Below are 15,552 nucleotides of genomic sequence, written 5' to 3'. Positions count from 1 at the left end.
CACCTAGGTACTGTGACATTAAATCAGAGTCCTTTCCTCTAAGTAACTATTTCACAGAATACTGTAATTACGTTCAAACAGCAGGCACTGAAGCCATTCAGGTTTGTTGGGAGAGCATACACATTCAACAGATTTACACTTGAAAAGGATCACTTCCTACATTACAGTTACAGGGCAAGTTTTTGCCTTTCGTTACAGACAGATGTAGTGCTCTGAAGGAAGAGTTCAGTAAGTATACAAGCACTGTCAGGCAGGAACCAAGATCCTGCCAATGCTCAACTGTCTAAGTAGGATTATTTCCTTCTTGCCGTTAACAGCACAGTAACTCCCACACACCACTTTTGAGCACTCGCACCACAGAGTTATGCTTTTAGAAACACGTCTGTCCAGTCTTAAACTTGATGTAAGAATAATATACACAAGCATTTTAGAGATGAACTCCCCATCAAAATGAGGCACAGTTGAGGAGTTTTCAGACAGTTAATTCCTACTATGATCCTATAATCATTTAAGTAAACTAAAGAGAGGGGAATTTTCTCCTTCCTAAAGGAAGGGTTAAAATCCCAAGTGACAAATCCCTTAAAGAGCAAAATTAAGTGCTGGGGGTGAGAGGGAGGAAAGGCATGATTTAATGATACAATTGGCAGAGTAAACAAAGTCTCCAACATCAACATTCAACTATAACATGCTACACTGCACTAATGCCTAATTTAAAGTTTAGTTAGCCTGGTTCAAACCCTCTGGGACAAGAGACACTTCCTGCTTTAATGCATCAGCAGCATGTAAACTAGTGGTCTGATTCTAGTTTAAGCCATATAGTGAATAGAGGTTTGTCCACCAGTGTAGTGCTAAGTAACTTCCGATCTTGAGAGGTTTCTACTTCAGATGTTGAATAAAGCAAAGATGCTTTTTCCAGGCTTTTGCAAAACATTTTTCTTTCCTACGGAAACAGAGACTGTAAAAGGAAAACTATACACACAACTAAATATAGCAGGAAAACAGAACTTGCTCATCTCTCTATTAGTCTACAGTATGGTTTCAGGTAGGCAAGTATTCTCAGGATTCTGCTGAGTTTTCTTTCACATACACACCATTGTGTGCACTCCTGAACATACCCTGCCACTACACACTTTCTGAACTTCTGTGAGTGTAAGCTGAAAAAGATGTGTTGACCAGGAAAAGACAACTTGACAGCTTTACATTTTTTGCATTATGAATACTAGCAGCATGCAAGCCCTACCCATGATAGAAGCACTGTCAACTTAATCAACAATTAAGTGTCAGTACCAAAGCCCTTTGGACGCTGAAAATAAGAGCACCAGTGATTTCCTTTAGCTCTCACTATTCAGAATAACTCTTCATAATCCACCTAGTTTTCAGTTGTGATTTCATGAGTGTTGATCACATTACAACAAAACAAAAGCTCAGTATTTGTCCCCATATAGTAACTTTTCCAGATGCAACCCAGCAATCTATCAGCTTCTCATGGATTCTTGCTTGTACAGACACACATCCTCTGATCTTTTATTCCTGCAAGTCTTCCACCAGTCTACCCAGCCACAAACTTGCTGATGTCACTGGGGATCGTACTACTTCAAGACACATTCTGTTAAACAGTTAAGGGGCACCAAATTGATCTGTCTTAGCCCCCTCGAGCAACCTATCCTTGTAAGAAAAGTCCTACAATTCAGACCCCTTTGCTTACTTTTTTTGTTGTTGACACTTTGCACCACTTACCAAACTAAATCCAACACCTATCAACCTAAACTGACAACATACAAAAGCACTGCTATGGGCTTAAGTTAGTTCATTTTAAAGCTCGTAAGGATCATAACTCTACATTACTAGCAGAATTACAAGGTTGAGCATCAAACATAGGCACATATTAACAAGCCTGCTAGAGAACCTAACAACTGGTCTTACCTATTACGTTCTAGGAACGCCACTATTTTTTTGTAGTTACAAGTATACATAAAGCAATGTCTTTAACTCATTCTAACAGCAAACAGACTTTCATAAACAGCCTAAAATATTTTGCTGGAGTATTTCTGTGTCACAGCACTCATGAGACAAACAATTACAATAATTACCTTTAACTGAAATCCAGTCTCATTCACCATTTCTTTCCATCCACCTTCCTAAAAATACAGGAAAACAACATCAGTTAGAGTGATTTAAGTGCCACAACTTTTCCAAGTCCCTGTATCAGAAGAGCTTTTTCAGGACGCCTGGGTTCTGCCTCAGCTACCCTTCCCACATCTTTTCAAGAATCTGGGTTAAGAATAACATGCCATTATGTTGTGCTTACACGCTAACCTCCCCAAAAAAAGCTCTTTCCTTTACTACTCAGTTACTCTATTCTATTAACTGGGGGAAGAAGCCCCACAGCTCTGCCTGAAGTGGCTTAACCCTTCAGAAAGGATAGTTATCTATTGCCTATTAGATTATCAGCAGCACCAAGGACCTTTGCAGCCTGAGGCAGAGAGCATACAGAGAACATACAGGTGACAACTGTTTACAGTGCACACGCAGTCATCTTGCTCATGTGTAGCAATTGGTCATCCCTTGTTTCCAGTTCCCACACATTGGTTCATCTACATACTGTATTGTGCTGCTCAGCCCGCTATTTGGTAATTTCTCAAAGCACAGAAAAAAAAAAAAGAAAATCTAACATCCAACATGAACACTGCACAATGCAATGCTTTAGCTGACAATTTGATCACAAATTTGGTGATAACATGTTGTACCGGTTTTGGACCGCGACACTTATGAATGGCTTGCAATTCAAACCACAAAGCTAAAGAAGCCATGGATATCCAAACAGTGAATTGGAAGCCAGTACTGCCTCTGCAGCCAGCAGTATCACATGCTAACTATTTCAGCTTTAGTCCTAGGGAAGCCTTCCCAATCACCACACATTAAGTTACCAATATGCTGTTCCAAAGAGGTGGAAATTCTCTCTCATAAGCCTTAAAACTAGACTGGAAAAAAGTCATTAGAAGGCCAATTGTACAACTGCAGTGGGCTGTTAAGAAGCTTTTAGACGGACAAGCCTTTTCCACCTCAACCTTACTCATGTTGTCTATCCTTCTTCCAGGCACAGAATAAGCTATGGGTCAATGGGAGGGAAGAGCAAAAGGACATTATCTTAAGTAAATAATCACTAAAGAAAGTACTTAAAAAGCTCACCGCTTTACTATACCTGTGTTAAAAATGAATAAAAGATTTTGTCTTGGCAAAGAACAGGATGTGAAGCCACACGTAACAAGAAGTTTTCCAAACCAATTCTTCTTCTTTCCACAAAATCTGGATCCATATTATCTGCTGATAGCTTATGCCAAACAAAGTCAGCCTATTTAAACAGAAGAGTGTTAATAGTAAATAAGGAACAAAAAATACAAAGCAAGCTGCAGCTTCAGCTTCCTTACCCTTTTTTCTGGCAAAGGTGGAACAACAATATGTGGATAGGTAACTGACAAATAATTCCTCAACAACTCAAATTCACTGTAACGTCGCCACAGGGAGTCCACTGGGGCACACTGTCCCTCACTCTGGGACTCAACAACTCTGAAAGATAAACCAGCAGATTTGAGCATTACTAAGCTATCGCCTTCTCCCTCATACCATCAGTACAATTATAGCAAAGACCCTAAAAAGTTACCCAGTAAATGATCACTACATAACTTGCCCATAATTTTAAAATGGTTACTTTAGATTAAGTATGTAAACAAGAATTTTTTTATAATTTCTGCCTGATAGCACCCAAATTTTTTTAGGAACACAGGAAAAGTCAACACATTTCCATCACACCACAACCAGGTAGGTGACAGTCAAGTAAATAGTAACACAAGTGACTTCGTTCACATCAATGCTGAATTAAGACATATTTCTCTTGGAACAGTGTTAGGCTCCAAGCCAGCACGATTTCATGAGCAGCTGAAGGATAAGAGTGTATTACAAGAAAGAATTTACTACTCAACAGGAAAGTCTTCACTTCAGAGGATAAAAATTGTCTTGCCTGCAACAGCTAGAAAAGTTAAAAATATAAGTTTAAAAATATTAAGAAACTTTAAAGGATATTTTTAGAAAAACATAGCAAATTTCAAAGCACTTTTTTTTGTTCAGTGTGGTATCTTTTTATATTTAAGGACTAAGGACATGTAGGCTAATAAACTAGCTGAAGACAAGAGTAAACAGGTAAGCTGATACAAAATTGATGCATCTGAAAAATTTGTTGAAAACTTTAAAGCCAACATCACCTAGCAAGTTATTAAAAGATTTTACCTTGCTATAAAAGGAGAAATCATGGAATATTACATGACTGAGAAGTAATACAAAAACTTGAAAAAATAATACTTCATACAAGACATTTAAAGCAACAGAAATGCTTTGCAATATTGTGAAGCAAGCATCAGAGATCAGCAACGCTTCTTGGCAGTTAACATCTGCAAGAGAATTCAGACAAGGCACTTAACAGAAACCAGTGAAGTCTGTATCTACCTTAGCTCTTATATTAAGTGACTAATTAGCATACAAAGCACTGGCATTATTACAGTATTAATTGTGTTACAAGATTATCACAGATTAGTTGATGTTAGAAGGGACCTCTGCACATCCATAGTACAACTCCCTTGCTCAAAGCCACATCCAGTTGGGTTTTGAGTATCTCCAAGGACAAAGATTCCACCACTACACTGGGCAACCTGTTCCCATGTTTGACCACCCTCACAGCAAAGAGGTCTTCTTACATTTAAATAGAATTTCCTATATTTTAGTTTGTGGCTGCTGCCTCTTGTTCTCTCTCTGTATATCAGAGTCTGACTCCATCTTCTTCACCTCCCCCACCAAGTATTGATACACATTGATACACATTGATCCCCTGAGCTGTCTCTTTGGGAAGCTGAACAATCCTCTCTCTCTCAGACTCTCCCTGCACATTAGACACTCCACAGCCCGTAATCATCTTCATGGACCTTCACTGGACTTGCTTCGGTATGTCCACATCCTTCTTGTGCTGCAGAGCCCAGAAGTGGTATGGTAAGTTATGAACCACAAGTACTCACTCATACAGTACTCAGAACAGATTAACCATCTTATTTTTTCCAGCAGAACTCAGACTATACAGTTCTTGAATTCATAAGAACTTTCTGGAGTAAAGTTTTTTAAAAATCTAAATAGCACAAAAATTACTGACTTTAAGCTAGTCTTAACCTGTAAGGTTGGATTTCTAATGAACTTACTGAAAAACAAACAATCCCACTCCAGAGAGACCCCAATTATTTGATACTCTTAAAACAAAATATAAAAAGCCTTTGTCATCCATTTCTGAACTCACATTAGAGAGGAACACTTGATATATCCTCCAGTTTAAAAAAAAACAAAAAAGCATGGTTACATCTTGAGGTTGATTTAATACCAAATTACGCAAAAGGATTTTTTTAAGAGTAAGACAGAACATGTCCTGAATATCTATCCTTACTTTGTAGAAAGAACATTTATTCCAGGTGACCGAATTTGTAGAAAAAAAAATGGACAAGGAACAAGAAAAGGATGTATTCATAATCATTCAACATGAACTGCTGCAGATTAAAACTGTTTGAGACTTACTTAAAAAAGATGAGCACACTGCTGGCAGCCGCTAAATCACACTGCCAACACCCCACAGCATTCTTCCCTACTGGAGTATTTTTATTCAATAAAGTTGCAACTGCAGGAGTTCTGAAGAGGGTAAGCTCAGGTTAGCACTGGGCTGAGAGGCGGTGGAGAACTCCTCCCTGCACAAACACTGCACAATTTAAACTTCAAGAACACTCCAGCTAAAAGCAGGTATCCAGTGATAGTACTATTGCAGAGTTGGAGGTAAATGTATATAGATAAAGAATTAAGCTACTATGCCCTGGAAGATTAGTTGTTCAGTTGAAAGCTGAAGGCACAAACCTCACTTTTCTAGAAGCAAAACTCTCAGCAGGGTCTGGTACACAATCTGGCCATTCAAGACGCTCACATAAAAGTACTTCAGAACTAGGGATCCTTTTAATCTCCAGCTTGAGCAGCTATCAACAGATGCACTGACTCAGACCACAGGTTTCAAGAGCACTACTTCTGCATGGGTTATCATCAAACCTTAGAGCAAGGCTGCCACCATCAATACATTATAGGTTTATGTAGACCCTCAGAACATACTGCACAAATCAACATGACTAGGGAGACAAGAAAAACACAGACCAGGATTGCCCCAAGAACCTAGCCACATCCCAGGAGAACCCATCTGTGCTGCAGATATAGATGCTGCTGCACCAGTAGGAAGACGAGAGACTCACCTAGAGCTTGGAAGCACTGCACAGAAAAAAGCAGACTGCAGCCATCCTTACTCTAAAGGCAGGAAGATTACAGATCTCAGATCTGGAACAAGGAGTTCTCCATAACAGAATGGATGTTCTATCAGACCAGAAAAAGAGGAAGGAAAAAAAACCCAAAAAACCCTGCAGGATGCATTTGGTCCATTGCTATTAAATGCCTCTGTCACTCCTATGCATCACTATTTCCTGGCCACAGCAAATACAACCCTGGGATTGGCACAGGAGTTGTGTTTAACTAGCTCTTCTTTCCAATTTTGATTTTTCTGCAATAGGAGAGTTACATTAAAAAAAAATATGAAACTGAAGTTTATGACTGACTGCATCACCTCATAACTAGAGGCAGGCTAGGTGTGCACACACTACAGACAGTTTATGGCAGCCTAACACACTTCAGACATACAGTAGCGTTACAGAGACTGAAGATGTTACCACCAAAGATAAACTGCAAGAAGAACAATTCACTGTTTTTTAAAATATCATTCTTACTTTTCTTGTCAATATGAGCCCCTAAGGAAAAGCACGCTCACTGCAATTATTTTATCTCCACAACTTATTCTATGGGCTTATACTGCCACGGGCAATGACAAACAGTTTTCGGCCTCCTGAATATGAAGGACTTTGAATATGAAGTTCATTTGGCCATTCATTTCAACACAGCATGTACTTAGGTGTTGCCTTCTGCCTCTAACCCAAGCAATTCCCAGTGCAGTGCAAGTCTGAACTTCTATTTATCACTTTCTGAGTAACCTATAACATTGATGAGGTCAGCACAGAGAAGAATGAAAAGGGGTTTATCTTAACTTTCACGTAAGTTTCTGGTCCAAACATTCCTACTCCATTTTCAAGTGCACTTCTGTAGAAATACAGCTTCACAAGATGTTAGAAAAGAACTATCCCAAATTTTGGTAGCACGCATTTCTAAGTGGCTCGATACAGCACTTGTATCAAATACAATTACGTAATATACGTTAGTAGTACAAAGTTAGGCAGCTTGTCTTCCATAGCTGATCTGTCTTAACTCATTCTGCTCTATTCCTACACTCACACATTTTTGCCAAGTCAGTTTCATCATGTAAAAGTTGACCTGTATTTTTCTCAGAACTCCCAATTCCTGCCATCAAGAGAGCCACATTACCATTTAATAAGTTTCAACAGTTTTAACACCACAAATGTGAGGAAAGAACTAAAGAATAGTGCTCTGCTACTAACTAACAGAAGAAAAAGAACTTCAATCAAAAAGAATGTCTTTAGAAATTTAAAAGTGACTTCACAGATTAAAACCTGTTTGGTGAACTACATGTATTCCTGTAGTATGGATTACAGGTTAAAAGAGAATGAACTTATACTTCATGTTCCTGTCCTACTGTAGGAAGGCAAACACACCAGGAGGATCATCACATATTTTAAAAGTGTAGCAGACCATTTATCATTTGTAAGGGTTCAGGTCCACACACCATCAGTAAGCTGTCACTATAAAAGACCAGTCTTCTGACAAGAGAATGTTCCAGTGTAAATTATGCTCCTAATGCTTCATGACTGTTTTACAGAGTTAATTATAAACTAGCAGCAACAAAGACCATGTGGAGCCGTACCTGCAAAAAATTTCTCAACATGCCTGCTATATCAGTTTCGTATTTGCCAGAATTAACAAGAACACAGCAGTTCTTTAAAAAAAACAAAAACCACAATAATCAGAGCAGTAACATCTCAGTCCACACACACAAATACCAAGCAGAAAATTAAATAGGAATCAAAATTTTTTAAAATGTCACTTAGGACTGTAGGACTTCAGCAGGAAAACCACAGCTTTACAGCCACCTGGTCCTACATCAGAACAAACCACTACTATTCCACAATGGAAATACAGGCACCCTGTTACTTGAAGTTTTATGTCCACAAGGGGCCTCAAAAACCCAAGGAGGAAGGAAGCTGACTGCCAGATCAGATCATGCCACTCACCACATCTTCACTGCCCACACTGAAGAAACTAAGGAAGTTTACTAGATCTAAAGCCTACTGTCAGTTTACTCTGATCTGTGGACAACAGGCTAGGCTGATCAAGCTTCACAACCCTTATGAGGGACACACAAGCCTCACATTATACCCTGAAGAAGACTACTAAATTACTACCTAGAGAACCTTGAAGGCCAAACCTGCCTGTGTAGTTTGTTTGTTTTTTTTAAAATAGACAGCATCCGATAGAAACCTTCTCAACACAGTCTGTGTTAAGAAGCCTGACATTACTTCTCTTCTCCAATCATACTTATCTCTTTTATTCTAATATGCATTTGTTCTCGCTGTCCTAGAAGTGTGAATGCTGCCTTTTTGTGGCTGCAGTTGTTGCTTCTATCTCCATTATAATAGAGATCTTGCTTTGCATGAAAAGCAGTTGAGAGACAACAGGTAAAGGGAGCATAAATATGACAGCAAAACAAGCAGGTACACACTTGTCCAGAAAGATGTCTGGATGTTCTTGCCCAACACTCCAACGCAAAAAGCTGCACCCTAACAGCCGTGCCTCAGCAAGAAGCCTCACCATGCTGCCCCTTCCTGCAGGATGGAAATCCCTGCTGCCTCTGCCACTAGCAGCACCTGCTTTAGTCACTTTTTTTTTCTCCCCAACAGGCTGTGAAACTTCAGCTTAGTGACTTCTAAGCTTTCTTAGTGACCAGTGGGGAAAGACAACATTTCAAGAAGGCAGCTATGTTGTGCCCACAACAAAGACGTAATGCTTTTTAAATTGCCCCACTGCAATAAATTTGAGACACATTTTGAAATTATTAACACTAGTTCAAGATTCCCCCTTACATCCAGGCTTTGATAAAGTAAAAGCAGCCATATTCTGCTCTGTAGAGCGCACAACACTGCAGAGCTGGGTAAAAGTGGGGGAGCAGCGAAGTTCTTTGCAAAGCTGTGGTGAGAAAGTACTGCACAGCCCCCAAACCTGAGCCTGCATCCGCACTACTGCCTTTTAAACAAAGTTAAAGAAAAAAAAGTTTGAAACTGCATGGATGGATTTGGGACAGGCAAGCAAGATGAGAAATATGTATTTTTTCACCACACCAAAAAAGTCTCCAGCTGGTTACATAAAATATCACCAATTACAAGAGCATTCCTACCTAGGAACCCCTTTCCAGAAAGGAAGTAGAAATCCAAAAAGGTACTCATTACACTTAATGCCTTCATTACCATCTAATTTTTTAGACCACATTATGAACTCCATCATTAAATGCAAGTACTGCAGACCAGTTTCAATTAAGATTATAATCACTTGTTGACATTCAGTCAAGCTTCTCAATTTGTTTTGGTTTTAAAAACACAATATAATACTTGTACAGTCTTCAGGCAGGAAAACCATATGGTTTCCCCCTCTAAGTGCAGTTTTAACAATGCAAGTTATTCATTGAATGAACCAACCTGCCTAAAAAAAATAAGACAAAATTGAAACCTTCAGCTTTTACGTTCATAACTGATGTTATCATAAGCGATTATAAAATTACATTACTCCAAAAGTCACGTTCATTTGCCTTAATTCAAAGTGCCAATGTGAAAACATTAGTCCACTTAATTAACCTCTTCCCATTTCTTATTTAAAAGTAATTATCTTAAATGAGCCATTAAACAATTCTGAATGCAATAAAAAGAGGAATGGCTGCAAAATATTAAATCCTATGAGAAGGAAGTACATTGGCTTATTTCACTGTAAAAGCAATCGCCTCTTCAATTGCAGAAGCAGTAACTTTTCTTTCAGCCTTTGACCTTCCAGTGTATGAGAACTGACACTTCCCACTCCCCCACAGAAGACAAGGATCAGTCACTACATAAAGTTTTATTATTTTAGAGTGCTGGACAACTTTTTCCATTAGCTATTTAGAGATGGTCTCTGTATTTGGGCCTCTCAGACAGAAGAGCAATCATTATGGATCAACTATGCCATTTGTAAGACACCAGAAGTTACCTGGCAAGCTGTGTAATGAAGAGGCAGTTCTCTTGCCAGAAGATTTTTCACAGCCAGGTGATTTTTATTTTTCTTTAATACTGTCACCTAGTTTGCCATATTTAACTAACATAAACATATACTTGGCAGGTTAATGACTCATAGTAACCACTAAGTAAAAATCAGCGGTAAAGTAAGTTTTCAACTCCTCTGTTGTCTTTCACCTCCTGACTCTCCCCTGTTTAAAGCTTATACTGAATACAGACTTTCTTCCTTTTTTCCCAATACCTCCTTTTGGAGGGAAAAGACAAGTCTTCCTGACTCTCAAAAACCAAAATCTGCATTTTGTTGTTTTATCAGAAGACAAAATACCTCTGCAGGACTTTGTGCCTCTCTCCGTGAAATGCATGCCTGGGCTCTTCACCTAGCCCTACATGGAATAGGAAAGTTTGGGAAAGAAGCTCAAACAAAACGTAACGAAATGAAAACTCCTGAAGTCCCATGGTGCAGCATTGCTACCATTGAATTGTGACCTGTCTGGATACTGATTTCCAAGTTCATTTCTCCAATAGAATTTTTTTTTAGAAGCCTTTATCTTTGGATGGGTAATCCACAGTTTTAAGAGAACCAAGTATCACTCATGTCACAACATAACTATTGGAAAACTTTCCAAATACTGAAAGCAGAAATAAGATTAGTAACTTCCCTCCCAGCCATACTGGGGGAGTAACAAGCAAATACACTGAGTGACCCTGTCAAATTACTTCAAAAGGAAGTAAAGACTAGTAGGACTGAAAACCAGGGATCCTGCTTAAGTAGCAAGCTACCAGGCTACACAAAGTTTTGTTACTTTTTCCTAAAGCCACATTTAAAAACAAAACAAAACATAACAAAAAACCCTCACCACTCTAATCAGCATATTGTGTGACCAGGAAGACCAGATTAGAGATCTGAAAGTCAGCAGGGATGGAAGCAAAGTTAACTAAATGGAAGTGTACAACTACTACAAAAGAAATTGTTTACTTCAAAGGAGAACAGGGGAAAAAAGGCATCCTTGTATGTACTATAATTACAAGTCAACACTTAAGAGGTGCTCTGCATTCAGATTAACTTTCAGCTCTGTCATGAAAAACAAAGGGTACAAGACCAGGAGTCAAACTCTGGGTTTTACACCATCTCAGTTCTTGTAGTTGCATGCAGACTATGGTGTAACACAGAGCTGCCTAAATTTCTAACAACAACGCAAGCTTGAATTTAAGTGAGGTCCTGAATATTTGCAATTTCCTTTACAGAAAGCAAGTGATATGCTGAGCACCTGCATCTCAAGAAGAAATATTTAGCTACACATGTTAATCACAAGAATTTGTACTTGCCTTAATGCCATTTCCCACAGAGTGGTGGAAATTTCCTTTGTTCTCACAGGGAAAATAAAAAGTTATTTTTAAATAATGTATTGTTTAACAGAAGCTGTGAAACAAACTGGCTTCAAGACTAATTCATCGAAAATAGCTCATCATAAAAATATAATGAGTTAATGCAGAAAGGTGTAAACCAGGAAAAAAGAGGATGCCTTCAGGAAGTGTGAACCTTGGAATTTGCTGATGCTCTGTGGTCTACAGCAGTGGAGTTTGTTTTGTCTCAAAGATCTACAGAGGGGTATAATATCACTTGGGGGGGGGGGGGGGAATCAACAAAAGGCACATGAAACTGTGAGAATAGTAATAAATCTTTTCATTTTGAAAAGAAAAAAGAACAACATCACTTGCATTTTGAAAAGAGTTTCATCAGCACCAGCAAAACTAGCAAGTTTAGGTACTCAGCTCCTGTTCTGTAATGCATATGCAATGGTTGTAATTGCATCCCTCTTGTGTCTCTCACCCAGATGCAATTCCTCAATTGAAATTAAATCCTAGATAGCAGTAATGGTGGAACCCCAGTTCACATAAACGTAATACAACTATTATTAAGTGGTCTTCCTTTCATATTACTATAAACTGAATTTTATTCTTCAACTACAAAATATCCTATTACCCACAGACAAATTGCTGTGGAGCCCACCTACAGCTACAGGCTCAGCAGGAAGCACATTTAATAGCCACCAATTATATTTATGCAAGAAATTTTGCCTTCTCAGCAAAAGGAATAGAGAACCTTTTTTATTAGAGATGTGACAAACCCACATTTTCAATAGCTCTGTGACAAACATGTAATTGGTCTTGGTATTTGCTGACCACAGGATAAAATAAATCTTAATGAAAGAAAGCAGTCTGGGCAGCAAAACATGGTTTTGCCACTATGAAAGAACCACTGGGAAAGACCAGCAGGAGTGAGTCTAAAGTAATGCAAGGATTACTGGGAAAGAAGATGCAGTCAGCATGTTCTGGGGCTGTGTAAAAATGGCCCCAGGGTACACTTCACATCACAGTTAGACACCAATGATTCCAATTTTCTTCTCTTTTCCTTCAGAAATATTATTAAAAGAAAAATATTACTTATGTGAGAAAATGTGATCTTTAATATCAATACACTGTAAAAGTATTTTTTTAAAAAACATCTGAGCAACTGTCCAAGAGCTACAATATTTGAAAAATAAAGTGTACATCTATTTCAGATTTTATTCTTAAGGTTTAGCAAAAATATAGCATACCTATCCCAGTAGGTCTGCAGTCAGTGTGAAGGGTGTGTCCATCGGTTAAACAAGCTAAGAAGCCTTTTAAGTAGTAACTAGAAGACTTCTGTGATAGCATTGTAATTTGAACTCTTCAGAGCCTTTGCAAAATGCAACTGCTTTGTTTCAGAAGGTTTTATCTATACAGTAGATCATTCTCAAGGCAAGGCCCAAAGGTTAAAGCTGTTAATATAAAAGGAAAGAGACAAAACTCCTAATAAAGTCTAATTTTGAAGTTCTTGCTTCAGCTGAGTAGCACGATCCTGCATTACAGGAGTCATCTGGTGACTGTTTGTGAAGTAATAATAAGGTATAAGGGATTTTTAAAGCTTTGTTCACTACTCAGTACTTAAAATTGCAAGTTGTCTTTGTGGTACCAAGCATGTTTACCATACTTGTACTATTAATCTTGTTAACACAAGAAGACTGAAAGCCATAAGCTCTCCAATGAAAGTTCAAGCTAGTATGAAGGCAGGAAATAGTTAATTAACCCTAACCCTTAGGGCATCTACGAGGAGTATGTGGTGATCAGATGAAGCAAAACACTTCAAATATTAGTGGAGCAGTAAATTTTGACCACATGACATAAGTCATGAGACTTCTCTATTTTCCTGTGATCTCAAACAAGCCTAACCATTACTTTAGACCTCAATGCACAACCTCATACATATGTATATAAGTTTACCCAACTCATGTCCAAGAAATAACCAAGCAGTTGCTGACACTGTATTAAAGCAACATCTTTCAAACACACATTTTTCCACCTAGCTCCAAATGAAAAGTTAACAGCGCACAGTTACAAAACACCAGCATTAGTACCGAACTGGAGATCAAATGCCAAGTTTTCACAGAAAAAGAGCCTCCGAGTGGGTTGATAATAGCATAAAAAAATCATAAGCCAGCTAAATCCGCTCATCAACTGCACCTGAGTATTTTTAGGGGTGGAAGGAGGGAGAATCTGTTTAGAATAGCACATCCATATATTCTGAGAGTGAGGTCTCGTCACCCACCTTGTCTCAATGAGGTAAGCAGTGTATGTTTCTTGCATGTTCATGGCATTCCTTCCAGTCCGCTTCTCAGCTTCTGAAACGGTGATTTCCATTTTTTTTGCCAAACACTCTTCCATCTTTTTAGAGGAGGAAAATAAAAGATACATGTAACATTAGTCATGCAAGGCAAAGGCTACTAACCCTGCCTCCCCTTCTCCCACACCACATTCGTTCAAGTAAGACAGGTCTGTATAGGTTAACAACTTTGGCAGGGCTTCCTTTTATACCTGTGTTCAATATCACATTTGCAGATTAGAACAGAAAAAAAACTGCTTTTGGGGAAAAAAAAACCCTAAAGTCAACAAACAACTTCAGACACCAAAAGCCGTGCTGAGACAGGAAGATAGAGAAAGGTGAAACATTTTTCCTTAAGGTAAGAAAAACTAACCTTAAAGAAAAAAAACAAAACACAAACAAAAAGCAAAAAACAATCAATCCCAGTACTTTCAACCCAAAACACTTTCCAGCTGCCGGTAAATTCCTCCCCTGGACACCTGGGACACATGTAACCACATGTCCCCGTTCAAAGGAAACTGAATACATCCGGAGCGGGATGTTTTCCCTTTAATCTCTCGGAGGAGGATGGTTATCTTTTACACATTAGTCGGCTGAAGTCCATCAGGCTCACACGCCCACCCTGGACAGGCAGAGCTGAATCGAGCAAGGGACGGTTGGGGTTTTTTTATTTGTAGAAATTAAGGGGGAGACAAATTGCGACGATCATTATTCCTACTTATTATCATTAATTATCTGGCACTAGGGGTGAGGACAGACGGTGCACAAAGCCCTCCGAGGCCGGCCAGAACGGGGCTGGCGGGCGCACGCCCCCCCCAGCTCCGCGGGCCGGGCAGCACAGCCCTGCCCCGAGCTGCCCCGAGCAGGGGCTCGGCCCCAGGCAGGCGGGGAGCGGCTCGGCCCACCTGTAGCCCCTTCCCGCCGCGGCGGGCAGCGCTCGGCTACCGCCCGGTCCCGGCCTCCCCGCGCCGGCCCATCCCGACGTCTCTCCCTGCCCGCCCCGGGCCGGAAGCGCGGCGGCCGGGCAGCAGGCTCAGGAAAGCCCGGTGCTCGGCCCCGGCGGAGCAGGCCGTGCCGAGGCCAGCGGCCCGCAGGAGGAACGCCCCGCCGCCGCCGCCGCCCGCCACCCCCGCACCCTCACCGTGGCTCCGGGCTGCTCCGGAGGCGGGAGGCCGCTGCAGCGCGCGGCACCGTCCTCCTCCGGGCGGCTATCGCTCGGCTCAGCCTCGGCGCTCTCCATGGGGATATGGGGCTCAGCCGCCTCCCTCCGCGCAGGCGCTGAGGCCGGCTCCGGCGGGCAAACTCATCGCAGGTCCTAGAGCGAGCGGCCGGGGTGGGGGGTGTGTCCGTCCAGGGGCCGGCGCTGCCCGCAGCCGCCACCGGGGCGCCGGCTCAGGCGGCCGGCGGAGGGCTGAGGCGAGGCGGGCTGAGGCGGGGGGCGCCCCGCCGGCCCTCGGCCCTCGCTGCCGCCCGCCTCGACCGACGCTCCTCGGCTGACTCGGTGTGAGCCCGCATGGGCTGCGG

At 40.7% G+C, this 15,552-nt stretch overlaps 1 protein-coding gene across 1 annotated transcript in view; it reads right to left on the bottom strand.

Annotated features, from left to right (window-relative positions):
• Nucleotides 1–15,350, bottom strand: part of SNX4 (sorting nexin 4) — a 35,211-nt gene extending 19,861 nt beyond the window's left edge. Inside the window, 6 exon segments of the mRNA XM_037397607.1 lie at nucleotides 2,091–2,138; nucleotides 3,203–3,352; nucleotides 3,429–3,567; nucleotides 13,975–14,090; nucleotides 15,170–15,286; nucleotides 15,288–15,350. Of these exon segments, the coding sequence (XP_037253504.1) occupies nucleotides 2,091–2,138; nucleotides 3,203–3,352; nucleotides 3,429–3,567; nucleotides 13,975–14,090; nucleotides 15,170–15,286; nucleotides 15,288–15,335 (618 nt within the window). The 5' untranslated portion in view covers nucleotides 15,336–15,350.
• Between the last annotated feature and the right edge of the window lie 202 nt (nucleotides 15,351–15,552).

This window comes from Falco rusticolus, chromosome 8 (genome assembly GCF_015220075.1).
Source record: "Falco rusticolus isolate bFalRus1 chromosome 8, bFalRus1.pri, whole genome shotgun sequence".
NCBI lineage: Eukaryota > Metazoa > Chordata > Aves > Falconiformes > Falconidae > Falco > Falco rusticolus.
This window is presented reverse-complemented; position numbering and strand designations above follow the sequence as displayed.